This window comes from Stegodyphus dumicola, chromosome 7 (genome assembly GCF_044657685.1).
Source record: "Stegodyphus dumicola isolate Sdum_Otavi_A_Nest chromosome 7, ASM4465768v1".
In the NCBI taxonomy this organism is placed as follows: Eukaryota; Metazoa; Arthropoda; class Arachnida; order Araneae; family Eresidae; genus Stegodyphus; species Stegodyphus dumicola.
Window position 1 is genome coordinate 86,414,928 of NC_140774.1, and position 16,473 is coordinate 86,431,400.

Genomic DNA, 16,473 nt, shown 5'->3' on the forward strand with positions numbered 1-16,473 from the left:
AAATATGGAAAGTGATCTTTTTCCTCCATTTATTGTCTGTGTTTTACTAGCTTCTAATGGCTCCTTAATTATTCACGAGTTCTTTTACATGCAATTTCTTCTAATTTTAATCTACTTAATGTGAAAATTAATTCTTTTGTGTACTGTGTGAAAATGTTTTTCAAGTTATAGCTTCCTCCATTTAAATACTTTTGCGATATGTAGTGAGAAAATTTTCATTTCTGAGTTTCTGTACGCTTTCTGTCTCTAAAGCATAGATGAAAAATAGGCATGAAAAAACTTTTATAAAAATTTGTTTTATGAATTTTTGTATGTACATCAGGAAAATTTAAGATGCTTTCAATGCATTTTAGAGACTAGTATTCTTAATTAAAAACTTAAGATATATAAATCAGCATAGTTTAAATTGTGTGATTAATTACATTTTTGCAAAATTTTGTTGTATTTTTTAAATTTTCTTAATACCCAGGCATATTTCTAAAGCATCTTTGGAGAGTACAGTTAGTGATTTGTACCATGAATATCATTTAAAATTAAATAATATAATTATGCAGTAAGAAGTGTTACTGAATGGAAAAAATATACCTTTTAAATCATAATTGCTCTTTATTTCATAAATTGAGGTTTCATATTTTTAATTTTATAATTTCTGCATGCCATCTTACCAGATTTAAACTGATGATCTATAATCCGGAAAAAACCGATAATCCAGAATCGCCAAAGTCCCGACGAGTCCGGATTAAAGACTTTTGACTGTATCTTATTATCAAAAGTCAAACCTTCTTTAAAATCTTCTCTTAACTTTTCTAAATAATTTAGAAAGAACAAAATAATAGTGACACATAAACACATTCTTTCTTGTTCTCTGTAGATAATTAGACTAAGATTTGCTTAAAAATATAAATAATGTAATTCTAATTAAGGATGAATTAGGCATTGTTGAAGCATTACAGAATTTTGTGCATGGAATTTACAAATGAAGGTACATACTTAATTTCTAACAGTAATAAATAATAATGTAATAAAGTGCCTCCCCCAAGAATCAAATTTGATGAGTTATACACTAATTTTTATGGCTCTTGATCAGTTCATTGTTTTAATAATAACATACAGAGAATTTGAAATTATATCAACACTTGTTGCAAATGGAAATTCCAAGATGTTCCAGTTCTCCAATGAGCATTGAGCGCCACTATGTGTCATCTGGTATATACGAGGGCTGTTCAGAAAGTATTGAATCTGAATTTATTCTATTTATTCCAGAAAACCTCTAGCGTGTGCATCATGCACGTGCATGTTTCACCTTGTTTCACAAAACCCAGCAGCCCTGATTGTTCAGTGCGCCGTTCAGTCACACTGACTTCTTTCATGGGGAGTGTTTGTGTGTGTTCGGCGAAAAGAGAAAATGTCTGAAAACACAGAGCAGTGAATCTGTATCAATTTTTGCTTTAAGCTCAGTAAAACAGGCACCAAAACCTATGAGATGATGAAAACAGCATTTGAAGATGAGGCGATGAGTCGTGCTCAGGTTTTCAAGTGGTTCCGGAGATTCAAGGAGGGTCGGAAATCAGTGGACAGTGATCCCCGTCCACCTCTCGCGATGAGGACAAGATTGCACAAGTGCAGGCTGTGGTGTGCTCTGATCATTGTTTAATAGTCCGAGAAATTGCACAGGAGTGGGGCGTTTCCATAGGATCATGTGATGAAATTTTGAGAAAGGACTTGAACATGCGCCAAGTGTCTGCAAAGCTTGTGCCTTGTCTCCTCACTGAGGATCAGCAATTCCACGACTGGCAATCGCATCTGATTTGTTTCAAAGTGCAAGAGATGATCCGGCGTTCATGAAGCTCATCATTACTGGGGATGAGTCGTGGATTTACGGATACGATCCCAACACAAATCAGCAGTCGTCAGAATGGAAAAGCCCTGGGTCTCCTCAGCCAAAAAAAAGCACGGCAGGTGCAAAGCCAGATCAAAGTCATGATGCTTGTGTTTTTCGATGCAGATGGAATTGTTCATCATGAGTACGCTCCACAGGGCCAGACAGTAAACAAGGAATTCTACTTGGACGTCATGAGGAGATTAAGAGAGGCGGTTCGCAGAAAATGACTGGTGTTGTCTGGATGCTTCATCATGACGGAGCCCCAGCTCACGCCTGCAATCTTGTGCAGCAGTTCCTGGCAAAACACGGAACAATCCAAGTAGCACATCCTACCTACTCGCGGGACATGTCACCTCCAGATTTCTTCCTCTTTCCCAAGATCAAGAACACCTTAAAAGGACACCAGTTTCAGGACATTGAGACTATAAAACAGAATTTGACGCAGCAGCTTCAGGCCATCCCAAAGTCAGAGTCCCAGAAATGTTTCGAGGACTGGGAACATTGTTGGGCCAAGTGTGTTACTGCCAATGGAGCATATTTTGAAGGAGATTGACTCAAAACCTGTTTTGTATAATAAATTCAGTCTCGATACTTTTTGAACAGCCCTCGTATTAGCCAATGAGCACAAAGCAAGATCAAGGTTGTTATTTTGTTCATCTTGCCTCTGAGTGGAGCGAGTGCATGTACTTTTGAGAAATAGTGTAAGAAATTACAATATTTTGTGCTAGTTAAGTCTGCAAAAAGGTAAAATACTCATGTAATTTTCAAAAATCATATGCACATGACTTTCCTTCAATTTCCTCAAGGAAATGTAATACATTTGTGATGTGTACCGTTTGTCGTTGCAATTTTTTGATTTCCCACAGTGAAAGGGCCGATGTTCTTAAACATCTCTGTACCCAAAAACATGAGGACAACATGAGTTCTATTGTAAAAAAAATATAAATCAAACTTTTCTAGGGAAACAAAGCACCAAAATATCATTAATGTAGAATGCCTCTTCTTTGCATTTTTACTGGAGCACAGCCTGCCACTGAATGCATAGGATCATGCTGCAGCTACATTTAGAAAAATATTTCCCAATGGTGAAATCACTAAGAAATACTCAAGTACAAGGACCAAAGCAGATATAATTGATAAACAAATGGGTATGAAAAATAAATCTTCAGTTACTAATTGCATTAAAACAGCTCCATTCTGCCTCTGTACAGATGAAAGCAATAATACCAATTCAAAACTGTATCCAATTGTTATTTCTTTTTTTTTTTTTTTTAATTACAGTGTCTTCTGATTTAAGTGTAGTTTGCTGTGCCCACTTCATTTAACAGGTTTTCATATATCAGAGCTATTAAAACTTTAAAATAAAATCCTATTCCTCTGAATAATTGTTTAGCACTTGATGCCAATAATGCACCAGTAATAGTAAACTTAAGACTAGTGTTGCGGGCATCTTAAAAAAGGAAAATTCAGATTTTCAAGTTATAAGATTGCAACCTGTCACCTCTTAAATTTAGCAGCTGAAAAAGGTCAGCTTCATTACCAATAAGTGTGGGTGAACACATTGTTGACATTTATCATTATCTTGAAAGGAGTTCTAAAAGTTGTTAGGGTTAATATTAAAGGGAGAAAAAATACTTCTGTTACACTAACATTACTAATTACTAATCCCAAGTTATGACGTTGCAAACTCGTCGCAGATGGCGTCGCAAAAATGTAGCAATATGTTGTCTTTAAGATGCCCAGATGTCCATGAAACTCCACTGTTTTGCATCCATTGCAAAGACGTCTCTATTACATCTTTACAGATGAGATTTTTGTCGCATAGACGTCATTATTGCATCTTTTGCAGGTGATATTTTGGTTGAGAAATCATCGTATGATGACATCTTAACGACGCCTAAATGTTCGCAAAATTCCACCTTTTTGCAATAGTTGTGAAAATGTCGGTATTACGTCCTTGTGTTACATATTGATTTATGCAGAAAAATAAGCTTAATAATTAATATAATTTATTAAAAAAAATTTGTATTCCTTGTATTTTTCTAAAGTTTAAATATTTTATCATTTCCTGAAAACCAGAAGACAATACAATTTTTTCTCTTTAGACTAAATATGCATATTTAATAATAGCCTTAATTATTTTCAGTACTTTAAACTATATTTTTAAAATAACTTCAATTCTGAGTTACGATTATTTAAGATTTCATCATTTTTTTTCCCTTAAGTGAGAGTAATTAGGAAAGTGATTATTATAAATATAACATTAATAATAGGTTTTAAGTAAATAAAACTCAATTAGACATAAATAAAAGTAAAGATATATATGTGGGTAAAAAAAAGAGCGTTTCTGATAACAGCATTTCACATTTATTTCTATTAAATCTCAGAGACATTGAAAATTGCTCCTGTCATGTTAAATTAGGAAGCGGTTATCAAGGTAACATAACCAGTATTTTACCTGAACTCAAGTATAAATTTATTCGTGTTTTTCACAGTAAAAAATATAACCATTAACTTATATATCTCCAAGATATGCAAATGAAATACAGTATAATGTAGTTAATAAATGTGATAAAAAATATTTCATACAAAAATATACCTAAATCTAATAACTTCTCATATTCATATCTAAAACGAAATAATAACTTAACAAACAACATACATTACAGCACTATTTAAGAAAAAACATGAACTAGTAGTGTTTGAAAGTATAAATAGCAAAAGGAAGGTAACAAAACTAAAATTTCCAATTTCTAAAATTTCCAATTTATTAATTGGAAATTTTAATTTATTTTGTATTAATAAAAATATTTGTGTTTTTTAAATAATAAGCAACTAAAAGTGCAATAATTATGGATTGCAATATTTACTGGTAATGCTGATGTTTCTTAACAGCATTTCTTTCGATCATATGTTAATGTATTTACTTATTTTTAGTTTCTACATTTTAGAATAGTTGTAGATTACAATGATTATTTCATGCACTTTTTATAATCAATAACTTTCCTTTTGTTACTGTACAGAAATAATTTAAATAATATAGTATACAATAGTAAGCTAAGTACATTAAAGTAAGTTCTTCGTTAAATAGCACACGATGAAACATTTTGTTTCTTTTTATTATGAATTTCTTTGTTATCACAAGCACATAAAAAGTAAGCGAAGAAAATAGAATATACTGAATTTAATAAAAAATAAAACCTAATTTCCAGCATTCATTTATTGAGATAATCTAATAAACATACACAACGTCAATATAATATACTTTAATAAAAAATATAATCTAATTTTCAACATTCATTTATTGAGATAATCTAATAAACATACATAACGGCAAATATTTAAAAAAACACGAATTACACAGTGTTTAGAAGAATAAATACCAAACAAAAAGTAATAAAACTGCAATTTGCAATCAATAAAAAATATTTAGTGTTTTTTAATGTTGCACAATTAAATATCACATAATTATAGATTACAGTATTTCTTAGAAATGCTAATGTTTCTTTAACACCATTTTTTTATCATACATTTCATACACTGTTTAAAATCATTAACCTTTTCTGCATACTATACAAAAAACAACATACAGTAAAACCCTGCTTAACGCGGGAGATATGTTCCATCAAAGTAGAGCGTAATACGAAACAGCGCTAAACGAGGCTATCTTAAAATGTAAATAATGGGGTTAGGGGAAGATGGATAGAAAATTGGTTAGGTATTATATTTAATAATGTTTTTTTAATAAAAATAAAACCAAACATTTATTTCTTGCAAATATAAAAAAATATAAACGAATATACTAATAAAAACAAATAAAATTCTCAGTCAGATCATTCAGTCTATTCTGTGTTTCTAATTTTCTGCCTTTTTGTCAAGAAGGCATTATGATAGATTGGCTTAATGGCATATTGCGTTCAATTTCGTCGTCAATCTGTATAGACAGTCGCTTTTCCATTTCCTCTATAATGTTATTTCTAGAACGGGTAATTCTAGTTGCAGAGCTTGACGTAGTTGAAATTGCCAATGACAGTATTTTTTCTTTATTCTTAAGAATTGTCCTTATTGTTGAAGTTGCCAAATTCAATGCTGCACCAATTTGAGATTGACGTTCACCAGAATGTAATCTTCTAATTACTTGCATTTTAGTTTCCAGTGAAATGCTTTTTCTGGTTGCTTTCTGTTCTTGTTTTTTATTATCACCCATGATAAAAATTAAAGATTATTATAATATTTGTCACTGTATTAATAATTATAGTACTATATAAATTTATACTTACAATAATGTCAACAACTGTTTCAAATGATAAAAATGCGTCTGTACAGCACCGCACAAAACAAGAAACACAACTACACTGTTTCGGATATGTTATTTGGAAACCTAGCGCTGTGCACAATTTTGGGGAATCCCCGTAGTGCTGCGAGCAATTTTGGGGAATCCCCGGGTTGAAATAAAAGAGCGCTAAATACGAAACAGCGTTAAGCGGGGTCTTACTGTACTTATAAAATGTGCATTATTGTTAATTTTAATGTATTGCTTCTTGATATTACATATATCTAATTCATCTTCAGCAGTCATATTAATTACTGGTACCAGTCCAATAATTTTTTTGTATTTTGAAAATAACCACAGAGACACTATTCACGAACACTAGATTCAAGATTAGAACTGTAGCATTTCTTGTAGAGCAGATACTCGCAAACAAAACAAACACAAATTCAGCATTCTCACAATGATTTCTCCTCAATTCAGAGATTTCCAAACAGGAGCTCACAGCAATGGAATTTCACTCGCTGAAGTAAGTAGATACAGAACAATGAGAAGATTCGCAATGCGTTCTTTGATTGACAGTGTATTACATTTACTTTTAATATAAGCAATATTATTTATATCAGTCGTTGCTTGATTCAATTTCAAACATGAAGTCAGTCAGTCTTTTCAAACGCCTAACAAATGGCATCTTTACTAAATTACTTGAAAAAACCGCTAGAATCTTGATTAATTGCGCAGTTGCTTGTTCGAATTTGGTAGCTAGCCAAAGCGCGCAAATCTTGAGATGTTCGTTAATTATTAGCATCCATTTTAACAAAATTTTATACAATTATTTAGCACACATTTTTAATACTAATTAAATTTAATAAATCAAAAGTATTTATATTAAATTTGCATTTCATTAGATGAATATACCTTAGATTAATATATTTAGATGAAATAAAGTAATGAAACATTGCAAAGTAAATCTTATGCGGCCTTCGGATTCTTGAAAGGGCAGATTTAGACTCTTTTCATTCTGAAAGTAATGCTGATGAACTAAAAAAAAAAAAAAAAAAATGCTAAAACGACTACGTCTAAAAGCGGTCATATCATGACATTTCAGCAATGTCGACAAATTGCCAAGATGCTACAGCAAATATTTTGCATCTTCGCAACGTTGTAAAGATGTCGTAAAAGTTACCATGACCGCTTTGCAACCTCTCGGACCAGTTGTCAACATCTTTGCAATGTCGTGGGCTTTTTGGGATGTTAAGAAGTTTTTTTTTAACAAAGGTTAATGTCGCTGTATTATTTCTGAATTCCTAAGTACTGCTGAGAAAAACCTCTCTCATATTTAAAACTGTTGTTTTGAAATAGCAAATATCAATATCAAAATTATTTTCTTGGTGATGTTTCAACAGGCTTGGAAAGAGAATCAAAGTTTCTCTTTCAAAATTTTGAGCAAAAAGATATAATTTGTTTTCAAATGAAATAACTTCTTCTAACATCCAAAAACATGTCTTTCCTTTTCCCTGTAGTATTTGATTAAGTTGATTTAGATAAGATGTCACATCTACCATGAAATAAAAATTTTTCTAGCCACTCATCATTCGTTAGTTCTGTATAATAAATGCCCTTTTCAAGGAGAAATGCTTTAACCTCTGTTAATAAAAATGTGAAACGTTTCAAAACATTTCCTTTTGATAACCAACATACTTTGTTATGCATCAGAAGATCTGTGTATTCAGTCTCCATTTCAACTAAAAATTCCTTAAACTGGCAATAATTAAGAACTTTAGCTGTAATCAAGTTGATCACCTTAATCGCCAAATCCATAACTTTGCAAATTTCTTCTGGAAATAACTGCAGAGCACTTCTTGATGAATGATACAATGGTAAGTAAATATCTCATGACTGCCTTTTTCTTTTAAAATAGCAACAAACCTGTTTTTTTCTCTAGTCATACTTTTTCCTCCATCTGTTGCAACTGAGACAATGATATTGAGTGAAATATGATGTTTTTCACAGCATTTGCTATATCCTCTTCACGTGTTTGACCTTTGAGTTCTTCTTTGGGACCTAAAAGTATTGGAGTATAGCCTAAAAGTTCTTCTTTGGGACCTCTAGATGAAATAAATCTTATGAAAAGTGAATCTTGCACTATATCATTTATGTCACAAGACTTGTCAACTGCTACTGATAAAGCTGAAACTAATTTAAGATCTTCAACCTGCTGATGAGTTATAGTTGAGGACTTTTTGACTGCTCTATCTTTCACTGTTTTAGCAGACAATGTTACTCTTTAATTTTTTTTTAGAATATCCACTTTGTTCTTAAAATCTCGAAATAGTTCTCTGGATGCATTTATAAAGCAACTTCGTTGTCTGACTTCCCTCTTCTAGGAATTCCTTAACTAACCACAAAACTTGCAAAATTAACATTATTGGAAGATTGCATCCAATAATTGATATAGAATTTAATTTTTCTTGACTTCTGAAGTTCATCAACTGCTTTCTGCCTTACATCACCGGCAGTATATATAGTACTAAAAGATATGTTTTTAGTTATATATGACAATTACTATGACAGCACAATTTGATGTATAATCAGTACAATCAAACCGGTGAAATCGGTACAAAGAAAATTTTCTAGGGATAACATTGGCTCGTTTCAGTTGTTTTCATGCTTGTGTAAAATTTGTGCCCTTTGTGTTGTATTTTAAAGATTTTCTTGCTCTTTCGTGCACATGGCTGCATGTGCTATTTTATGGAAGAGCCACACTAAAGGAGGCAAAAAGCCAAGGTTTGCTGATCACTGCTTTGGCCTATAAATGTCATTTTCAGTTTATTATTATTATTATTATTATTATTATTATTATTATGGATAGAAATTTCTGTTATATATCTCCTCATGAACAGTCTTAGCACTGTAGAGTGCAATAAGCTGCAGTCTGTAATCGTTGCCCAGTGTAATATGAGCATAAAAAGTTACCATACTCTTTGATATTCAATTACTAATACAGTACAAAGTCCGTAATCCGGACTCATCGGGACTTCGATTCCGGATTAGGGGTTTTTTCCGGATTATAGATCATCAATTTAAATCTGGTAAGATGGCATGCAGAAATTATACAGTTAAAAATATGAAACCGTAATTTATGAAATAAAAAGCAATTATAATCTAAAGGGTATCAAAATTTACAAAAAAAAGCTTAATATTTATTTGTTTACTTTATTGAACATTTCTTTTAATGTAAGTTGTTTAAGATGCTTCCACAAAAAATTCAAAAAGTTCCTTTTTCTTGTGTCATCCAGTCCCACACTCTTCGCATAATTTTGAGATGGATATGCCTTTATCCATTTTTTGCAGCAATTCCACTTTTTGTGTGATGGACATTGAAACATGCTTTCGCTTTGTAGATCCTTTGGCAGCTCCAGAATTGGAAACTCTTTTTGACATAATAAAAAGTCCAAGCTTGATTTTTATGAAATTGCTCTAACAGTCTGCAAAAAATAATAAGCCGGTTCCAATTAGAAGATTAAGGAACAGTGCAATCTGCAACATTAACTGAAATGCCTTAGAATCAGTAAAGATAATTTTACTCTAACTTATACCGTCCGTTATACATTAAACACGCATGCGTAAAGCATACCAAAAAAAAAAGGTTTGTGGCTTTGAGGTCCGAATTATAGATCATTCCGGATAATGGACGTCCAGATTACGGACTTTGTACTGTATTAAAAAAAAAATGGTTAGACATTGCTGCAAGAAACATTTTTTGAGTTGCAACGTGTTGATAGTCATGCAGTGATAAAAGCAAAAAATAATAAATATTGGTATCAGTTCTGAAGTGAAAATAAGAAACGAGACTCTGCACATGTTTATTTATGAAAAAAATATCAGGTTGGTAAGCATAAAGCCTGAAAAGAATTTCAAGGAAAGGGGGAGAAAAGTTTGCTGATGATTCAGAAGTCCGGATGTGGATGTCTGGTTTTCATACTTTGTGCTGTATACATGTATAAAAATGTATTAGTATTTATTAATAACATCTTTTGAAATATTCTTTTAAAATATCTGTATACATATGAATTTTAAATATATAAGTTCTTGTGTGATATACAATAAATAAGGATGCCTAAATATCTTTGCTGAGGGACATCAGATACTCTTGCTTTGGATGTGTAATCAGTGTAAAATATGTATTCATTATTTATTCCAATTTTGTAATTTCCTTTTTTATTTTTAATGTTATTTATTAGTATTCATTATTTTAGTAACTAGATCATTGAATTTCAAGTAATTATGTGCAAATTACTTGAATTTCTTTAATAACAAAAAAAAATTTTTTTTAAATCAAGAACTTATTTAGTGATTTACATTCAATATATTTTTTATGAAATATATTTATTTTCTTTTAAGACTACTTGTTTATTTGAATATTATCATCCAATTGAAATTGATCCTAATCTCACTAAAGTGCAGAAAATACCTTACATGGTTGAATGGTAAGTTTATTTACTTATGCAACAGTTCCATTAGAATATATTTTTAAACTGTATTTCATTTCTGTAAATAGCTAATTCAATATTACAGTTAACTGGTACATTTGGCTATTGTTCTGAATTTAAAAAAATTAGTATGTAAAGTTATATTCAGAGTGATGGAAGCTAAGTACAAAAGTGACCTTTAATTTCAGATTAAGTAGAGTAAATAGATTATCTGTATCTACAGAGTACGTAAATTTTGTCTAGTATAAAAATGACAAATCTGTATAGCTGTATCTAAAGTGATAAATCTCCTAAATGCTCATAGTTTTTCTTGGATTTACTTTTCGTAGCCAATTGCATTGGCTTCATGGCATTTCTGTGGTCCAGCTATATCCATGAGCTAGTTTCTCACTAAGTGCTTTTCATGAAAGCATATCTTAAGCAAAGCAAATGTTCCTTAAGTACTTTGCCATAATAAGCAATTTAACCTATCTTATAGCTGTCAGTTCTACCACTTTTTAATTTTTAACATTAAGGAAAATGTTTTTCTGCAATAAATGAAATTTAGTAAATTAATTAAACTTCAATTAAGAAAATTCCATTTCCTCACCCCTAGTAATTTGCAGCTTAATTTTTCCTATTAAATTGGATTTCATCTGATTTTAATCTACTGCAGGTATTTGTAGGATTTTTTATGAAGATACAATTAATATTTATTTAATCAGTTAATGTTTGTAATATACGTCAATAAATGGTGCATTGCTAAACTTCTCTACTCGGGACTTTTTCCGTATAAAGGTATAAGAATTTACCAAAGGAAATTAGCTAAATAAAATAAGGATTTTGATATCAAATTAAATTTTAATGTATTTTACATTATAAATAGTTCAGAAACTTGAATCTACATCATAAGTAAATTTTAGAGTATATTTTCGTATCTAGTATTATTTCACTTTCTTACTGTCTTAACCTGTCTGCGCAAACTTGAGTTAGAATCAATCATTTACGATGTCAGCCATATTTTTTTCACCACTGTTAATGCTCTTGATGCATTAAAGCATAACCAATAACAGCCAAATAATATTAGTTGACATAATATACAAACACAAAGTTAACAGAGTGCATATAACATATTATTAGCTGCTAGCATGCACCCTCTTCCAAAGGTAGAAAGGAACCTATATCTGCAAGTCAGAAGCTTTCCTTGTAGATGTTGTTCATATGCAAGTGCAAACAGTAAATACCCCAGTGTGAACAATCTGTGCTATAGTCATATGGCTCCTCCTGTCTGTAAGACATCATAGTTTCCTTTTAAGAAATTGGCGAGACTCACCACAAAATTTTTATCTAGTGGCTTGATACTTGCTTGTTAACCAATCACTGAGGATGGCCAAGCGCATTGATTATTAAGCCAGCTCTTCACTGAGGAGGCTGCCTTTTCAATATAAAATACATGATACATATATTAGTAAATGTATGCCTAATGCTCACAAACATTGTGCATCTTCTGTATCTACTTAGTATTCATAATTATCCTTGTTTAAAAATCAATATTGTTTATTCTAATTTTGTTTAGCTATCTAAATTTTGTTGTGCTCATTTACAACCATTGGTAGTCAGTTTTCTGCTGAAGTATTCAGAACAAAAATACAGATTATCATTACAACAGTACAGCTAAAAAATTTTAAAGCTCCTTAGAAAGTTCTCCCAACCATGAACTCTCATTTTTTTCACAAAAGATACATATATGAATCTTCTCATATGGAATATATAATCACAAAAAATGGTAATATTCTCTATGCAGTCTAGAAACAAATATTAAATATAAGCTTTTTGATCACCAGTGGCAAACTTTCTGACAGAATTTATAAAATCTCCAAAACATCTCACTAGATATAGTTAGTTGTATATTCCCAGTTTCTTGTTTGTATTGCTTTCAAAGTTAATTTTTTTAAAACATAATTATACTTCTAAATGGGCAAAAGTATTTGCAAATTTCTGTTTCCAATAATTTCAATGTTTTATTGAAAACACTCTCTCAGTCAATTTTTCAACTAACCTTCAACTACACATTACTGAACTTTGATTCTGAGGGGGGTAATACAGTTGATTTTATAACCTCAGGGGGGAAAAAACTATTAATTTAAAATTAGCTGTAGTTAAAAATTTTTGTAGTTGAGTTCTTGTAGATTAGATCCCATAGATGAAAATAAAATACATGAAGTTTTTGATCACCAAATTTTTGTAAATCAAATTCTTTACAAAAGTCGAATTTCTTCAAAGAATTCAATTTAATTACTTAATTGGCAAAATGTACTATTGCCGACCTCAAAATTAATATTCTACATTTGGTGCCATCCCCCTAAATTCATCTGTTTTCCCAAATTCGAGATACTTCCATGATTATATAACAATCTCAAATTAACCAATCATAGCTTAGAGTACTTTCTGCATGTACTTGTATAAATACTGTTCACAAATAAACTGCGTCATCCTCTTTTCCTAGCTTCCGCCATGTCAAGATCCATGTTGCTTGTTTGTCCATCTAAAATAATATTGCCCCTTTAATCTGTGTATATAAGAAATTATTGTAATTGTTTATGATTAAAAAACATACTGCTTATGAAGAATTATTGTAATCTGCTTAGAAATAAAGATGGTAATTAGCTGAACTTGGTTTAGTATCAACATCTTCGTCCCATCTTGCTCCTCTGCTATCATGACTACGCATCAAAAATATTACATATATACATATATATTTGTTTTTAATTGATATTTAACAAACATTCTCTATTCATAAAAAGCAAATTAAAGTTAATAAATTTAAATGAAATTTAATGCAAACAAATAAATGATTAATTATTGTTGCAAACTAATCTACAATATCATTTAAATTCTGAGAGCATATGTAAATCAAGTGCAAGTATCAAAATCCATTAATAAATATAAAATTCCAAAAATTATTTAATCCTAAAAAATTTATTTTTGAAAGTGCATAAGTGAATGATTGTTGAGCAGGCAGGAGACAGACTTATCAAGGGGAAGTTGCCTCCAAACCTAACTCTTATAAATCATTCAATTAGGGTTTCGTCATCCATGTAGACAAGGGTAAAAGTCAAAACCAAAAGTAATATCAAATGTGGTGAATTACTAAAAAGAAAAATTTAAACAAGTGGTATTTTGAGAAATTAACAATAAAAAGGCCAGAATTAAAATTTTAAAATAATAAATAAAAGTAGAAAACCTGTAGTAATTTAAAAATAAAAATATGTGTAAAGTAATTTAGAAACTCTTGCCTACAGAAACTTCCCCGACACAAATTATGCATATAAATCAAAAGGAAACTAGACATTATCTATAAAAAATAATACTAAAAAGGTTAATTGATCTTATATGTTGATATAATATTTAAATTTAATAGTGTATTAAATTCTTTTTTAAATTTTATTTCCTTCTTCAATCTTAAAATTTCTTTTCAAAATATGTTACATAATTCTTTGATCCTCCTTCCCCCAAAAAATTACATATATATATATTGATTTTTTTGTTTATTTTTGAATATGCAAGTTCATTATTTTCTGAATATTTGCAAATGCAAGGACAGAAAATCGTTGCATTAGATATAGCTTTTCTTATGTAAACAAAATCATCAGACTACATGAGATGACTTTTTTCTGTTTATAAGTGTTAAAATCAAAAAAACTGTGCAATATACTATATTAGTAATATGCTTAATTGCCACCCCTGCTAATGCAACAAAGTTTGATGTTTCTTCTGTAATTTAAATTGCTCTTTCATTTTAAAAAATTTTATTACTTCTAAAAGGTATACAAAAAGCCTGAATTTGATGCCAAAATCTGGAATAAAGAAAGACCAAGTACCAGAAATGGTTGAATCTTCAAATGTACAACTCAGGTATATAACCTTTTAGTTATTTCTTTAATATAAGAAAGTATTTGCATAATCAAATATTTTATCATACTTCTTATCTAAATGTTTTTAATTAACACGCAAAGAGGCAAAATATTGTTGTTTGCATACTGGTTCATAATAGATTAAATGCACACAGCTCCAATGATAAGTTGATAAAATTTATTTTATCAAAAGAAACACTTCAGAGTTCTGAAACTTTCCACAAAAATAGTCATACAGTTCTTCATAGTATCACAGAATACAATCAGTAGTTACACTTGACTTCGAACTTCTAAGAACACTAAATACAACACAACGCATAGTGCATCTAAAGATCGAAACTAATCTGAAGGTATCTCAGTACTCCAAATTCACACTGAATTAACAGCTGAGAAGAAATGCTGTGTCTAGTCTTATATAGTTTGCCCCTGGTCGCCAAGATACTTTTAGTACATTCTACTTCTTGAAACCACTGGAAGGCATATGAGGCCCAAATCATGGTTACATAACTACTTAAAGCATCAAGAACAGTTATTTAATTACAATATCCATCACAGTTATACAGGGAATGGACCCAAATGGTCATCAAATTTGGCAATTTCTTCCTTAAATTGCCAACAAAAATTAGTCACCAAAACGGTCGCCAGTTTGGTGATATCTTACCAATTTAGTGAGATACCGATTTACTCAGTGTTAAATGGACTTGCTCCTGTATTCTGTAACATATGCACACCTCTGACACACAGGTGCTTAATGAGAAGAACTTCCTGTTTTGTGCAGAGACTAATTCAGTTAGAACTTTGAGGAAAGGTGTTGCGGAAATCCCCTGTTGTGGCCCCCGGACATAAGGGACTTAGTAATTACCCCATTTCAGGTATTTCTGATAAGACTTTTAACAAAACGAAAGAGAGGATCTTTTGTGTGAGCTTTTTATGTAATGAAAGACTCGGAAGAAGACGCAATCCAGCATCGTGGCTGCATCCAGCACCCATTGTGTGAATTATGGCTGTAATGATTGATTATGTTATTTATTAGTAATCAAGAAATTCTTATAAAGTTTTAAAATAAATATTTAAAAGACAACTATTCTTTCTAACTCAACACGGGTGTTCAGACGTTACAATTCTTACTTTTTCAGCAAGCTTTGCTTCTATAGATTTTTATGTTACATTATACAGAAAAATACAATTTTACTTATAACTGCACTAAAATCTTCAGTCGATATACAAAATTTGTAATGATATGTATGTATGCCTTTGAAAATTTTGCTAATTTTTTTTTAAATTATTGCTGATTTCTTATAACAGGGATGGCTGTGATGTTGTATTTAAATCATTGCATCAACATAATGTGCCTTTGCTCATATTTTCTGCTGGAGTGGGTGATCTATTGAAGGAAGTGCTCAGACAAAAGAATATGTTATATCCAAATATGAAAATTATTGCTAATTTTATGCGGTTTGATGAAAAGGTATGAGGTTTTTTTTTTTTTTTTTTTTTTTTTTTTTTTTTTTTAAAGCTATTTTATGATGCTGAATATATTTTTTTCTGATGCAGTTTTAATGTAATTTTATGCTATTTTGATAACAGCTGTTTATTAAAGTCAGTATTCAGATTTGTTAATTTCAAGTAAAGAGGCTGAATACATTTCTCAAAGATAGATCATATTTTTTCAAGGGTAGATTATTCAGTAAAATTTGCTTTCATCTGCATCTTTTGTTTGAAATTAATATGAAATAGAGTTCCAGTTTATTAATTATTAAATTTCAAATTGGGATCGATTTTTAGTATCTAGCCCAGTAATAAATTCAAACTTGAGAGATACAATATTATGCTGATTTTCTAAATTAAAAGAACAAACTCTCAGCTCTAAGTATTTTTTTTTATAAAATACAGTATAATTAAGGATGAATTTAATAATGATTAAACTTGCATAAG

General features: G+C 30.5%; 1 protein-coding gene across 1 annotated transcript in view; it reads left to right on the forward strand.

Moving 5' to 3' along the window:
• Window positions 1-16,473, forward strand: part of cN-IIIB (cytosolic 5'-nucleotidase IIIB) — a 58,161-nt gene that overhangs the window by 18,358 nt on the left and 23,330 nt on the right. Inside the window, exons 5-7 of the mRNA XM_085820559.1 lie at window positions 10,557-10,642; window positions 14,450-14,539; window positions 15,844-16,006. Of these exons, the coding sequence (XP_085676685.1) occupies window positions 10,557-10,642; window positions 14,450-14,539; window positions 15,844-16,006 (339 nt within the window). The remainder of the gene's footprint in view (window positions 1-10,556; window positions 10,643-14,449; window positions 14,540-15,843; window positions 16,007-16,473) is intronic.